Source organism: Polypterus senegalus, chromosome 10, assembly GCF_016835505.1.
Source record: "Polypterus senegalus isolate Bchr_013 chromosome 10, ASM1683550v1, whole genome shotgun sequence".
Lineage (NCBI taxonomy): Eukaryota > Metazoa > Chordata > Cladistia > Polypteriformes > Polypteridae > Polypterus > Polypterus senegalus.
In genome coordinates this window covers 151,014,292-151,030,786 of record NC_053163.1, presented here as the reverse complement: position 1 = coordinate 151,030,786, position 16,495 = coordinate 151,014,292, and the positions used below count along the sequence as shown (strand labels likewise).

General features: G+C 39.9%; 1 protein-coding gene across 1 annotated transcript in view; it reads left to right on the top strand.

Moving 5' to 3' along the window:
- ankle1 (ankyrin repeat and LEM domain containing 1) overlaps positions 1–14,023 on the top strand; it is a 43,359-nt gene extending 29,336 nt beyond the window's left edge. Inside the window, exon 9 of the mRNA XM_039767066.1 lies at positions 12,482–14,023. Within this exon, the coding sequence (XP_039623000.1) occupies positions 12,482–12,648 (167 nt within the window). The 3' untranslated portion in view covers positions 12,649–14,023. The remainder of the gene's footprint in view (positions 1–12,481) is intronic.
- The last annotated feature ends 2,472 nt before the right edge of the window (positions 14,024–16,495 follow it).

The following is a 16,495-nucleotide window of genomic DNA, read 5'->3' as shown; positions in this document are numbered from 1 at the left end:
TTAAAACTCTCGAAAATGTTTCCAGGGCAGGATCCAACCTGCGAACGTTGCAACCAAGTCCCAGCCTCACTAGGTCACATGTTCTGGGCCTGCACCAAATTAACATCATTCTGGACCAAAAATTTTAATTACCTTTCAGACAGCCTTGGACTCACAATCCCTCCTAACCCATTAACAGCTGTGTTTTGTGTTCTTCCAGATGGGTTTAAAGTGGAGAAAGACAAATTGTGATTGCATTCACTACACTCTTGGCACGCAGACTTATTCTGCTAAACTGGAAGAACCCAAACCCTCCTCTTTTAAGTCAGTGGGAAACTAATGTGGTATACTATTTGAAACTGGAAAAAATCAAATACTCAGTTAGAGGATCCGTACAGACTTTTTTCAAAACATAGCAGGATCTAATCAGTAATATTTTAAAATAAGTTCATGAAGCACAGAGAATTTATTCATTTAAAAATATTTATGTTTACAAGCCTTAAATTTTACGCCGTTTGGCTTGCTCACTCTCTCAGGGGTGGGGATCAATCTGTTCTTAACTCAATTTTTCTTTTTGTAAAAACTTGATTGCTTTGTATGGATTGCAATAAAATTAATAAAGGAAAAAAAAAAAAGACTTTGCGAACCTAACACCACCTACTGCACATCTGTCACTCCACCTAGTGGTGAGTTCTAGCCATTTTAAAGACGTCCGTCCTTTCTGCCTCACCCTGTATAAATAAACTTTTTTTTTGTTTTTACAATATTACATTTGAAAAGTAAAATCAAATGAGCAAAATGTTCAGAGAACTCTCAATAAGTAATGTCTTCTCTAATATTTCTTAAGTGAAACCTTTGACTTGTGTACTTCTGCAAAGGACTAAAGGAAAAATAATAGTATTTTAGGACAGAGATGTGCATTAAACACTACCTCCAAGAGAACACTTCAAAAAATTATTAGACGGTAGTTACTTAATTATTTTGAAGCGATGTACAGTAAGTCCGCTACATATGAATGAGTTTCTATTCCGAGAGCCTGTTCGCAATTCCATTTTGTTCGTAAGTTGGGCAAAGTTAGCCTAGGCATCCAACAAATACAATGCAACCCCCAACCCTCAGGTCCTGCAGAAAACGTGTACAGCTATGTGAAAATTCTTTTAAAAGTTATTATTTGTATTTTGAGACTTCTTGTGTATTTTAACAGTAAACAACAAAAAATTATTTTTTTTTTCCATTGTTTTCCATCAGCTGATATCACTGTTTACACTATCAGGTAGCCTACGTATACAGACCTAACCTACCTCTCCTCAACTTTTATCGAAAACAGATTTGTACAGTAACAAAAAGTGCTTTTAAAAGTCCCATTCATCCATTATCCAACCAGCTATATCCTAACTACAGGGTCACGGGGGTCTGTTGGAGCCAATACCAGCCAACACAGGGCACAAGGCAGGAAGTAAACCCCGGGCAGGGAGCCAGCCCACCGCAGAGTGGGCACACACACACCAAGCGCACACTAGAGTCAATTTAGAATCGCCAATGCACCCAACCTGCATGTCTGTGGACTGTGGGAGGAAACCCACGCAGACACAGGGAGAACATGTAAACTCAGCGCAGGGAGGACCTGGGAAGCAAACCCAGGTCTTCTAACTGCGAGGTGCTTTTAAAAGTTAATATTTGTATTTTTTGTTATAGAATTCTAGTGCATTTTAACGACAAGCAATTGAAAGTTATTTTTTATTTCCATTGTTTCCCACCAGCTGACCTCAGTACAGTAGATTCACTTACCGCTACCGAACAAGCCTTACATGATTGTCTTCAAATCCACTTCCAACTGCCACACACAAAATGAGCAATCTGATGGTATCATCACTCGACACCTACTGCCAACCACTTAATAACTGATAGCGGGTGAATGTTCACGGTGAAGGTAGGACCAAAAAAAAGAGTACTTTCAGCACTAACTCCAGTTTGAATGCATCAAAACTCTCACTTCTGAGTTTTTTTTTATTTTTAGTAAATTTGCAAAAACCCCAAGTAAACTTTTTTCACATTGTCATTATGGGGTGTTGTGTAGAATTCTGAGGAAAAAAATGAATTAATCCATTTTGGAATAAGGCTGTAACATAACAAAATGTGGAAAAAGTGATGCTCTGTTAATACTTTCTGGATGCACTGTGTGTGTGTGTATATATATATATATATATATGTATATATATATATATATATAATGTCACAAGAACGAGACATGGACAGATAAAGGTTTGGGGCAGCCACCCGTGTAATGTGGTATCCTGGCTGCAAAAGTCGTTTCAGCAAAATAATCAGCACTGAAGTGCATACAACTGAGTCCACAACAAGACTGAGGAAAAAGGGGAGAGGGGCAGGTTTTAAAGGGGAAGACAGGAAGTGAGGTCATATGAATCAAGCACGTGGTCTTCCACCATTGGATCATAGCCGGACGTGACATCAGAGGGACTAGAGCTGGTGTGGTCGACTTCCATTGGCTCGGTCCCGGAAGTGATGTCAGGAGAGCCAGGTGGAATCCCCCAGGAATGGTCTACAGGCAAGGGAGAAAAAGAGTCAGTGCACTCTGCCACACCCCGGCATGCCTCAGAACTGCCTTCACTCAAGCTGCCTCCCATGCGCACGTGTGTGACAATATATATCTCATAGCTGTCAGATAATGCAAAGTGTATGCGACACGTGTTTCGCCCTTTACGTTGCGCCACGGCGTGTGGTTCGTTTATTTGACATCATGTAGATCAGGGTAGTTACATTCATGGCATTCGTAGTCTGAATCACCATCTGATTGTATGGGTAGTTACCTACCAGGTAACACTTGTGTCGGCAAACATCCGCCACGGTGCCCTCTTTAGTTGAGAGAAGCAGATCATAGAATGTTGCAAAGTTTTACTGTCAAATAATGCAAAGAGTACGCAACACGTGTTTCTCCCTAATTCTGGGCTCATCAGGTGTACACACTCACTGCATCCCATCTCGGGAATCAAACCTCGGATTTGCCATAATTACATTCATGGCATTCGTAGTCTGAATCACAATCTGATGGTATGGGTGCATGTGGGATGACCAGTGTGTTATTAGAAAAGAGATCTCAGACTGGCCGCCCTGTATGTCAATCAAGTGGCAAATGCCATAGGGAGGATATATGATAGACTAATGTTTAAAAAAACAATTTTTTTAATGCAATACGATCTACCTGATCAGATACTAATACACTTGCTCTAAACAACGCCCGCATTTGGCATTGCTCTCAAACACCGCCATTTCAGCTTTTACTGATGCATCCAGTTTCTTGTCATCATTCTGTGATGGCAAGTTTCTTGGCACAGATAATGCAGATGCAACAGACTGACGCATTGCAATTTCAAGTTGCTGTTCAAAGCTGTTGTCTGACAGACGTCAATGAAGTCTGCCCTGTCCCGGCATTCGTGAGCTGCAGAGTGCAGACTCTTCCCAGTCCACTGTACTTAGTCTCAGTCAGAGCCGGGAGACTGACGACTGCTGCTGGTTGACTGAATTAATTTGCAACACACTACACCGTGGGCCAAAAAACTGTGCCACTTAATTATTTTCAACTATAACTCTGTTATTTCTTGATCGTTTTTTACACTTTTAGGTGCTATATATGCAAGCTTGGGCAGTTTTCCCTAATGCTAACGTATGTTGCACAGTGACTTTTGTCACTGGCAAGGAATTTCAGGGTCTTGCCCTCTCCATTTGTCCTCCTTACACAGTGTGACTGAATGTGAACCCAGGGTCTCTGAATCAGAAGTTAGTGAACACTTATCAGCTGAGCTAAAGGAAACTTCCCTCCGCCAGAACTGAACAAACAGGCTTATGTCTTCTACACTTTAGCTGGGAGGGCAGCAATTACACAGCAATGGTCTGGCTACCCCCTCCCTTCATTCTCATCTTGCCTCAATCTTCCCGCAATCCCAGACAAGCCTGAATTGTCACCGGCAATAGAATTAGCCCTTTTTATGCTCTTCCTTATTTTTTTCTTTTGTGAGACATCATCAACAGGAAAACTCTGTTTTGGTTATCCTGCATAATGGTGTAATTGTGAAAGAAGAGCATCTGTAGTTGTCCATCTGTGCTCAGATTCTAAACAAAGCCATCTTTGCCTGAGTTTCAACAGATTTCCCCCATGATGAAGCATAGAGAAGAAAATCTAAGCAAACGTAAGAGATAAACGACCACATTTTTGTATGCCATGGCAGTGTTTTTATTTCCAGATAGCACTTTAAGTCTGATGATTACATAAAGTTGATATGCTTCCCTAAGACTGATTCTGTCTCATTTTAACTGGAGTGACTTTTATGTCATGTAGTCCATGGGAATCCTCTTTTAAAAGGGAATGTGCGTATCTTGGAGTTAACATGCAGAGTACAGCAGGACTCTTCTCATTGGAACACAACACCACCTGCTCCTGGTCAGTATATACAACTTACAATAGCAGCAAGTTTTATTTTTCCTGACTAACAATATTAGCCATATGTTTAAATGATGTATGTTTGTGCGTTTCATGCCTGGAACTTAATAATTCATCTACAGCAGATATGAAAGTCTTTTGCAGGAAAAATGCCAACTTAAATGTAGCTAGGTGAACATTGACAGAATACAGTCATTTCATAAGATTACAGCTAATTTCTTTATTCCGTATGCTGATATCTGTCAAAAATCAAAGAACTAATGCTAAAGAGAGAAAATCGGGAGTGGTCTCCCCTAGACTTTCTTGTATACTCAGGTATGGGGATGGATATTTGAGGAGTAAACCACAAGACAATGATTATATTTTTATATTATGTACATTAAAGAATCATCAACAACAAATCTAATCTAGTTAATAATATATTATAAAAGTAAAAGTAAAGTGTATATATATACTGTATGTATATATATATATAAATATATATATATATATATATATATATATATATATATATATATATATATACACACAGTATACAGTGAACCCTCATTTATCACGGTTAATCCGTTCCTGACTCTACCGTGATAAATGAATTTTCGCGAAGTAGGATTCTTTATTTATAAATCTAATATTTTCGCAGTTAGAGTATAGAAAACCTGTTTATGACCTTCTGAATACGTTTTTTAACATTATTAGAGCCCTCTAGACATGAAATGACACCCTTTAGTCACCATTACACTCGTATTACCCAATATATTAGGCAAAATAAGAGAAAATAAGACATATTAGACGTTACAAATATCATATTACTAGGCGCACTCGCCTTTTAAGGCGACCAACTTTTATCCTCAATTTTTGTGCGCTCCATGTGTACATCAGGCATGTAAGTGTAGGGAATGAGAACATCAAAGTGCCCATTCATAACATCTCCCGAAAACCTACGTTTTTTTTTATCCCCTCAAGTGCCTATCCAAAGTCGTACAATGTCAGCCCGAATCTGTACCGCTAAAGACGGAGTTTCATGCACTAAATAAGCTATAGATGAGAATAAGCAAGCACCATCTCCCCTGATATTTACTACACGGTGAGGCATTTGTACTCCATCAACATTAATTATTTCCAGAGACATAATTTTGTCTATTTTTCCAGTGCATCGGGCACAAAAGCAAGGGAACGATGAGAGCACCAGAACTCTGCTCACATCGCGTCGCTTCATACCTCAAGCCGCAAGTAGTAAGTCTGTGATAAGCAGAATACCGCTACGATTTGCACTCACGGGATGGAAGGACAATCCCGAACGTTTTTATATAGTAGATTATTGTACTGTATATTTAATTACACACAACCACTAACCTATGAAGGCACGACCTCAGTAGGAGAGTCTTCAGGTGGTGCAGTATCTTCAGCAGGTGCGTTGTTGTCTTCAGTGAAGGAGTACTAGGAGTAGGCAGTGGGTGTCTGGGTGCACGGCTGAAGAACATCTTGATAGGCAGTTGCTGGCGCTGTCTTTTCATATGCGTGAGGAGGCTTTTGTAGGGTATTTCCATCTTTAATCATATCCAGGAGTTTCACCTTCTCCTGGATAGTAAGCATCTTCCTCCGGTGCTTAGTTTTATTGTCAGAAGGCTTAGAAAAAGCAGCACGTTTAGGAGCCATCGTAGGGCTTAGATAGTAGATACGTAGTGACGTAAGCGTGTATGAGAAAAAAATCGCAATAGAGTGAAGCCGTGAAAGTCGAAGCGTGATATAGCGAGGGATCACTGTGTATATATAAATATATATATAAATAAAAGTAAAGTTGAACAAATCAGACTCTGCAGCTGCATGAATAAAAGTTAAAGTACCAGTTCGGTTAATGAAAATAACCCAAACATTGATAGAATTCTACGTTTTGTACCTAATACTTTTATGTAAAATTTGGTGGTCTTAAGTGAAAGTGTACTCAGATTATCAGAGACAGGCACACAGACATAATTCCAAGAAAGGAATTTTTGGACTAATTGTTAGGAGTATGTGCTAATACAACGTATTGCCGTACCCACCACATGACAAATCAACTCAGGATCCCAGAATAAGACCTGAGTGCAGCCATGCAACGGGTGACTCCTCAGCACCACACCAGTTCAGGTGGAATGGAACAGTGTGAGGTATTTTTTATGTTGGCTGGAGTGCCAATTCTGCCACCAACCCCCCCAGGTTTTTCCCCTGCAGGTTGGAGGGTCTACTTGCAGGGCTGGATGCAGATTTATGTCATACCCAGGTGAAGCAATTGCAGGTTAAGGGCCTAGCTCAGGAGCCCAACAGAGTGGAGTCACTACTGGCATTTACGGAATTTGAACCGGCAACATTCCGATTACCAGTGCAGATCCCTACCTCCGAGCCACCACTCTGCCCTGTTCGGACTTGGGGAGATCTAAAACGTCGAGATTCATCAGAATTTCGAAATGGAATTTTTGGAGGATTCCAATACTTTCCCTATACTTCGTATACGAGAATGTAAAAAGTTTGCTGAAGCTTTTAGCATGCTGGAAATAGAACGTTGACAGATTTACCTTAGTAATCATAAAGGAATAGGACATCCCCTCTCCATTTTTTTGCTTTTGTTTAGTTCTTTTCAACAATACTTCTTATATTGCAAAAATCGTTTAGTGGAAGTAGAAAAGCAGAATAAATGCAATTCATTTCTGGCCAGTTAGCAGTGTGTAGATTTACTCATCAATTCGTCACTTCAAAAAATTGTGTAAAAAGAGCTAAGTGCTCAGGGTCTCTCTCACCTTACACCCATTTCTGGTCGCCAACCCAAGGCTTCCAAGTAAGACACAAATGCTTATCTGTCTTTCTTAGTTATAAAGGAAATTACTCTTCCCCAACTGAATAAATTGCCTTGTAACTTTTACACTTTCAGCTGGGAGGGCATCATATTACTCAACTGCATGCTGGCCCTCTCTGTCTCTCTCTCACCCTTTGCTTTCCTCCTCGCTGCAGTGGAATATCTTAACCCACAAATTAGTGTGGTGGGGTCCATGCGAGCATCTAACATGAAAACCGATGTTTGTATTTGCCAAAAACATTGAGATTATAAGTATGCATATTTTGTTACCTCCATTTCTGATTGTTTAAATATTCATCCATCCATCCTTTATCCAACCCGCTATATCCTAACTACAGCGTCATGGGGGTCTGCTGGAGCCAATCCCAGCCAACACAGGGTGCAAGGCAGGAAACAAACCCCGGGCAGGGCGCCAGCCCACCGCAGGGACAATTTAGGATCGCCAATGCACCTATCCTGCATGTCTTTGGACTCTGAGAGGAACATGCAAGCTCCACGCAGGGAAGACCCAGGAAGCGAACCCAGGTCTCCTAACTGCGAGGCAGCAGCGCCACCACTGCGCCACCGTGCTGCCCCTTGTTTAAATATGTAGTCAGGAATATTTGTTTTTGATCTAACAAGTTTTTCAATTTCCAATTCCAAGTATATCAGTTTTTATTAATACAAATATTTACAGTCATGTGAAAAAGAAAGTACACCCTCTTACAGTTCTCTGATTTTACGTATCTGTGTCCTTACCAGGTTTCTAAAATGATTTAAATCTCGCCTCAGATGTAAACCAACACACAATAGATTCCACTGTGTCATTATTTTTTTTAACAAAAATGAAGCCAAAACGGAGAAACCATGTTTTAAAAACTAAGTACACCCTATGATTTAGCAACGTTTTCTGCCTGATTTTATCAGCCTCTCTCATCATTGTGGAGGAATTTTGTCCCATTCTGCTTTACATCGTCCCTTCAGTTCATTTCTGCACAGCTCTCTTAAGGTCCCGCCACAGCATTTCAATCAAGTAGAGGTTTGGATTTTGACTTGGCCATTGCATCACCTCGATTGTTTTCTTTTTCAGTGATTCTGTTCTAGATTTACTAGTGTGATTGGGATCATTGTCCTATTGCATTTACTATTCGGTTGACGCCTTTATCTAAAGTGAATTACAGCATTTATGATACGATTGCTTACATTTCCAGTTGAAGCACAGGCAGGTCAAGTCACTTGCTCAGGGTCACGCAGTGTCAGTGGCAGGATTTGAACCCACAACCTCAGGGTTTGAAGTCCAAAGCCTTGACCACTACACCACACTGCCTGCAAAACCTTAACCACTACACCACACGGCCTCTCGTGTTGCATGACTTCATTTTGGCCATGCTTTAGCTGTTGGACAGATGGCCAACTTGAGTCTAAGCTTGACTGTAGAATACTTTGGTATAGAAAGGAGTTTATGGTTGATTCAATGACTTCAAGGTGCCCGTGGTTACAAAACAAGCCCAAATCTTCACCCTTCCACCACCGTGCCTGACAGTTGGTATGAGGTGTTTGTGCTGATATGTTGTTTTTGGTTTTCACCAAACATGGCGCTGTGCAGATATCTCCACTTCGATGTTGTCTGTCCAAAGGACATTGTTCCAGAGATCTTGTGGGTTTTTCAGATGCAACTTTGCAAACCTAAGCTGTGCTGCCATGTTCTTTTTAGAGAGAAGAGGCATTCTCCTGGCAGCCCTTTCAAACAAGCACTACTTGTTCAGTCTTCTTCTAATTGTATTGTCATGAACATTTAACAATGTGACTGAGGTCTGTAGATTCTGAGTTGAAGCTTTTGGTTTTTTTTTTTTTGTTGTTTTTTTTTTTTTTGCAGTTTCCCTGAGCATTACATGGTCTGACCTTGGGGTAAATTTGCTAGTACATCCACTCCTGGGAGGATTGGCAACTGTCTAGACTGTCTTCTACTTGTGAATAGTCTTTCTCACTGTAGAATGATGGATTAATAAAGTATCTATCTATCTATCTATCTATCTATCTATCTATCTATCTATCTATCTATCTATCTATCTATCTATCTATCTATCTATCTATCTATCTATCTATCTATCTATCTATCTATCTATCTATCTATCTATCTACTTCAATTTTTTTGGAAATGGCCTTGTAACCCTTCCCAGACTGATGGGCAGCAACAGTTGTTTCTCTAAGATCATTGCTGATGTCTTTCCTCCTTGACATTGTGTTGACACACACCTGAATGTTTCAGAGCAGCAGAATGTCTGCTTCTATTGAGGTGGTCACACTTGCTGATGATCAGTTAACTGAGGGCATTTGATTAGCAGCACCTGGCTGCTACATACCCTCTTCATTAATGGAAGCAGTAAGGGTGGACTTCATTTTTCACACACTGCTTCCTCATTTTGGCTTAGTTTTTGTGAAATAAATAATGACACGGTGTAATATGTCATGGGTTGTTGCACATCCTTGGCCGTATTTTGCTAATTTTAAGACCTGCTAAGAACCAGATGATTTTTATTATGTTCTGATATGTGTGTAAAACCTTAGAATTGAAAGAGGGTGTACTTTCTTTTTCACATGACTGTGTTAATATGTGCAGTGGAGAAAAATAATAATTGAATGTGTCAACGTTTTTCTCAGTAAGTGTATTTCTAATGGGGCTATTGACATGAAATTTACACCAGATGTCAGTAGCAACCCAAGTAATCTACACATACAAAGAAGTCAAAGCAAATAAGTCCATAAATTAAGTTATGTGTAATAAAGTGGAAAAAGTATTGAACACATGAAGAAAAGGAGGTGCAGAAAGTCATGGAAAGCCAAGAAACCTGCTGACATCTGTGAGTATTTAGAAAACAGTCCTGATAGCCCCCTATCAGTGCAAATGAATATCAGCTGCTTTAGTCCTCATTGATGACCTAAGGTGTCGCACAAGAAGCATCTCATGATTGGTAAAAGCACAGAGCTCTCTCAAGACCTTCACAACCTTATTGTTGCCAAACACATTGATGGCATTGGTGACAGACATATTTGTAAACTTCTGAATGCTCCAGTAAGCACTGTTGGGGCCGTAATCCAGTAGTGGAAAGAACATCATACAATACAATACAATACAGTTTATGTTTGTATTGCCCAAAATCACACAGGAAGTGCCGCAATGGGCTTTACCAGGCCCTGCCTCTTGACAGCCCCCCAGCCTTGACTCTCTGAGAAGACAAGAAAAACTCCCAAAAAAAACCTTGTAGGGAAAAATGGAATAAACCTCAGGAAAGGCAGTTCAAAGAGAGACCCCTTTCCAGGTAGGTTGGGCTTGCAGTGGGTGTCAAAAGAAGGGGGTCACTAAAATACAATACACAGAACAGAACAAATCCTTAATACAGCATAAAAATAAAAAATTTAGAAGTACAGAGCAGACTTTAACAGTAGATGATATCACATAATAAGATTTGGATATTTTTAGAGTCCTGGAGACCTCATCCATCAAGCTGCCTACCCCATTTGGCCATTCCATGGCTGAAACAGTGCTGGGCCGGCCAATCCAATGAAAGGACCCCTCTTTTCCATGATTCCTGCGATCCTCCATCAGGGATGACTTTACCATAGGCTGGCAAACAACTTGGCAGGTGGGCCGTGGCACAAATAAACTGTGAATTTCCCCTTGGGATTAATAAAGTGTGTGTGTGTGTCTGTCTGTCTACCTATTATATAGTGCCTTTCATATCTATCTATCTATCTAAACTGGCCATGACCACGTGCACCTCTCAAAATTTCTGATGGAGGAGTCAAAAGAATAATCAGAAAAGTTGTCCAAGAGCCAATGACCACTTGTGGAGAGCTTCAGAAACACCTGGAATTAGCAGGTCCAGTTGTTTCAAAGAAAGCGATAAGTAATGCACTCCACTGTCATGGCCTCTATGCACGCTTACCAGTCAAGACTCCACTGTTGAAGCTTGTGTAAAGTTTGCTGCCCAACATTTGGACCAGCCAATGAAATACTGGGAAAGTAGAGTCTGGTCAGATAAGACCAAAATTGACCTCTTTGGGTGTCATTGGACACACCATGTTAAGAGGAGAAATGGCACTGCACATCACCCCAAAAACACTAACAGTAAAGTCTGGAGGTGGGAACATCATGGTGTGGGGCTGTTTGTCAGCATATGGTACTGGCAGACTTCATAGAGCTGAAGGAAGGATAAATGGAGAAATGTAGCGGGACATTTTTGATTAGAGTCTGCTGCTATCTACCAGGATGCTGAAGATGAAATGAGGGTGGACATTTCAGCAAGACAAGGATCCCAAACACACAGCCCAGGAAACTCTCAATTGGTTTCAAGAAAGAAAATAAAGCTGCTTGAATGGTCGAGTCAATCACCCGACTTGAATCCAGTTGAAAATCTATGGAAAGAACTGAAGATTAGAGTTCATAGAAGAGGCTCCCCAGAACCTTCAAGATTTGAAGACAGTTTCTGTGGAAGAATGGACCAAAATGACACCTGAGCAATGCATGCGACTAGTTTCTCTGTACAGAAGGTGTCTTGAAGCTGTCATTACCAACAAAGGCTTTACTTATATAAATTTCGGTAAGTGTGTTCAAAACTTATTCCCTGCGTCATTCCACTTTATTACACACTAGCTGTGTGAGCCCATTGTGTAAAATGCCCGGGATCCTAGAAACTATTGAAGTCGTCAGAAAAAAACCTGAAATATAGAGACGTCAGGCAATTGAAAGGAACTACTCTGGGCATCTCTATCCTAGGAGGATTCATTTTGCCGACATGCTCGCCTCACTTGTGTATTAGCGGCGGGAGGAAAAGTAAAAGATATATTGATTTGCCGATGTTAGCTGCAAATTTGTCTTTCTTCTGAGGTTTTGTTTTGCTGGTGTGCTCGCCTCGCTTGTGTTATTAGCGGCTAAGCGGGTTTTCTGTTTCCTTGGAGGAGGAGCCTTTACCCTCTCACTCTCACACATTTCCATGTGTAGACTTTTATATATAAGATAATTTATGGACTTGTTTGTTTTGATTTCTTTGTATGTGTGGATTACTTGAGTTGTTACCAACATCTGGTGTAAATTTCATGTCAATAGCCCCATTAGAAATATATTTACTGAGGAAAACGTTGATGTGTTTAATACTTATTTTCCCCGCTGTATATACTGTAGTCATTTGTAACACTAGCATTAATGTGAAAGCTTTATAATAAATATTGTCTTGCAGGTCTAAAGATGCTGACCAATCAGAAGAGAGGAGACTATTATGGAGTTGTGGCCACCTGGCCAATGAAACGTCGACGGCAGCTGGGCGTGCACCTGCTGTATAGAGCTATGCAGATCTTCATGGCTGAAGGAGAGCGACAGCTGCGTCCAGCAGATATACGACAGTGAATTCAGCTCTGGTTCTATTCTCAGGATTTGTAGTGGTATACTGTGTATATATTTATTTGTTTTTACAACTGGATTTTCAATCCTGGGCCAACTTCTTTTGGGCAAGGATTGTTTTTTAATAGAATGCTTTTTTTTTTTCTTTCATGGGAAAGAAAGAGACACTAATTTTTTTGTTTTCTTGGTATTCAGCCTTTTGGATGTAACATTAGAACAGTCTGTTTCCTTCATGTGGATCCCCACCATATTGTAAGACTGAGTGGTTAGAAGACAAAGTGAAGGCTTGCAGGGCATCCTAAGGTATGGAGACGCCTTACAGAAATAGTTCATCACAAAGCATCACGTGACCTCATTTTTGGAGCTCATGTTGTAATTGACTGTGGTTCATCTAGAACTTTGGAATCCATTCAGATTTTTTTATGCACCTTAACTCTTCGGGAGAATACTTTTTAGCATTGCTATGAACTTAATTTTTTCAGTCTTACAGTTGTGGAAGAAAGTGTTTGTTTTATTCAACAAGTTTTACATGGACTCGGTTGTAAATGTCATTTTCACAATTTCCTTTGGGGTTACTTAAACTGAATTTCTGGATTATCGCTGTCTCTGTCAAGAATCAGTTGTCATTTATTTTTGCCACAAGAAATATTTTCTCACTATTTTCACTTGTGATTAGGTTGTCAAAAATAGACTCTTAACTTTAACAAAATTATGAACTTTAAAAATCAAATAAAACAAAACAGATTTAACAAGACATGGTGTGCCTGTTCACAAAACAGAGACCAGTTAGAACTGATAAATATACATTTCTTTTTGTGTCTTTCTGGAATCATTTGTTTTTAATTGTCCAGGAACACCAGTGGTGGCCAAAATGTGGAAACATCAATAGGAAGCTGCTTAATAAGGTGTTATAGCATAATGGAGCAGACAGACTCTTACAATCACCATGTCTTGTTGATGGAAGTAGTAAGCACTGTCTTGGACTTCATTCCATAATCTGTTATAAAAGTTTGATTGAAGTTTCATCTTGACAACAGAGAAGACAGACCCATTCCTTAAAGTACAACATAGGACCTTGAAATACCAGCTGTGGACTGCTGCAGACTGGACAAAGTCTCTTCTTCATGGTAGAAACAGATCATTGCTTTTTTGTGACCACTGTTAAGATGTGGTGCTGTGAGGGGCCTATCACACAAGCTGGTGACCCTCAAAAACAAGTCTTCTGATTGGGTTGTGACTTTTGGTCTGCCAGATCTCTTCCTATCAGAGTTTATTCCAGTTTCTAGTTGCCTTTGGACTTTGTGGGACACCACTGGACTCACTAATACTTTGATATATAGATAGATAGATAGATAGATACAGTACAGGTCAAAGGTTTGGACACACCTCGTCATTCAATGTGTTTTCTTTATTTTCATGACCATTTCCAGCACTCTATCACTCTTCTTCTCGGTCAAATAGCCCTTACACAGCCTGGAGGTGTGTTTGGGGTCGTTGTCCTGTTGAAAAATAAATGATCGTCCAACTAACCTGACTTCTGCACAACACAACTGCTGGTCCCAACCCTGTTGATAAAGCAAGAAATTCCACTAAATAACCCTGATAAGGCACACCTGTGAAGTGAAAACCATTTCAGGTGACTACCTGTTGAAGCTCATCGAGAGAATGCCAAGAGTGTGCAAAGCAGCAATCAGAGCAAAGGGTGGCAATTTTGAAGAAACTAGAATATAAAACATGTTTTCAGTTATTTCACCTTTTTTTGTTAAGTACATAACTCCACATGTGTTCATTCATAGTTTTGATGCCTTCAGTGAGAATCTACCAATGTAAATGGTCATGAAAATAAAGAAAACGCATTGAATGAGGAGGTGTGTCCAAACTTTTGGCCTGTACTGTATGTGTATATATATATATATATATATATATCTATATAGATATATAGATATATATATATATATATATATATATATATATAGATTTGTTTTGCAATTTCTCTAAATGAAAGGACTACGCGTGTAAAACTCTGTCTCATTTCTTTTGTTAATTGCAGTTTCTTGCAATGATCACTGGAATATTGTCCAAGTAGTACATCCGAGAGTGTAATAATTCGGTCTGTTTCAACTCTACTTTAAGGCAGACAGACGAATATTAAGCAATCAACAGAAGTTGGGACACCTGTGCAAATTGTTTGCTTCAACTTGAAAGGCTTCATTTAGTTCCATTGCTGCAGAACATTTGTAAGGTGTAACCTGTTAGTTGTTGCCTGAAGGAGGCCCATTTGTAATATTCTGAAAATTCTTTTATTTTTCAGTTTTTGCTAACCTAAACTTTAATTTAAACCTTTGGCACTTTACTGCTTACCTTTTCACCATTTTAGGTCATTCATTGCATTTCAGCTGATTAAATTTGAAGAAAAACTGGAAAAACTGAGGTGTTGTAAAACTTTTGACCGGTATGTATAAAAGATGAGCATACTTGCATTAAAAACAACCAAGCTGTTAGTCCACAGTGAAGTGTTGATCACTAATTGTGTGTGTCTGTGTGTTTTTTAATTAACTCCGACTGTGCATTTTTTGAAATGGTGAAGCAAAACAAGTTTACTACAGGACTATTACTAAGAGGAAAACAAAAATTGCTAAAAAAAAAAAAAAAGTGTAATTGTCCATTAGGATCAGTAGGGGATGGGGAGGGCAACATCCCAAACTCCTGACACAACCACCATGACACCAGTGGCAGGTGCACACAATTGATTTATTTTAAGAATACCTTTGTAATACAGTCTTTCTCTATCAAATACAAAGAACTTTCTTTCTTTCTTTTGCCAGAGTGGTGAGTGAGTGGAGCTCTGTGAGAGTTGGAGAGTTGAAGGTTTGTGATTTTACAGTTTTTTCCTGTTTTTTTTTTTTTTTGTTCTTAATTGATATTCTGTTTCTGTTTATTTTGTGTTGAGTGGTTTATTCTGAGGAAGAACAGAATATTCGGAAAGCTCACCCGGCAACATGGAGTGAAGCTAATGCCAGAAGCGACCTGTTCTCAAGAAGAATATATGTTAGCTATGGGGAATGTGATAGGCTGTGATGATTTATTTTCTCTTTCTTTCTTTCTTTCTTTCTTTCTTTCTTTCTTTCTTTCTTTCTTTCTTTCTTTCAGCTCCACTCCTCCTCTTGTCCTTCTTCTACCCGACTCCAACTCACCTGGATGAGGTTTAGTGGCTTCGACCAGTGAGTACTTCTGGTGCTGAGGCACAACCCTTTGGAAGCCAAACAAAGCAGGGGTCATCGATTCCAGTCGTACCCACGTAGCCTGACAGGACTTGTCCCTATGGAACTATGGGTGTCCGTTTGACAGTTTGTACTGTGTAAAAAAAATTACGAGCAGGCCATTGTTTTAGAAATGCAGCTGCTTAAGATTTCAACCTTGAGAGATGGTTGTATCAATGAATAAGAATTGGTTAAACAATGGGGAACACCTGCACAGGCTGTGGCTGTGAAGTAATGATGTCCAGTTTCGGTCAAGCGATGGACATTCGGTAATGGTGGGAAGAGCTGGAAGGAGGTGAGTGTTTTGCATCAATGGTAAGATATGTAATATAAACTGATGCGTGTCCCGTTTTGTGCACTTGCACCATTTGTTACATTGCTGTGTAATAAAGATTTTTTTTGCTGCACTTAAATCTTGGCTCCAAGACTGCCCCGTTTCAAGAGAGCATCTTCTGCTTGTCTCCCATATGAGACAGGACGAAGATCTCTGCCCTCCCATCCAGGTTCAAGATCCTTGCCCCATCCCAGCTGGGATGCCCGTCCATGCACACTGTCCATCACACCATTTGATGCAACGCCAGAGATCTAATCGA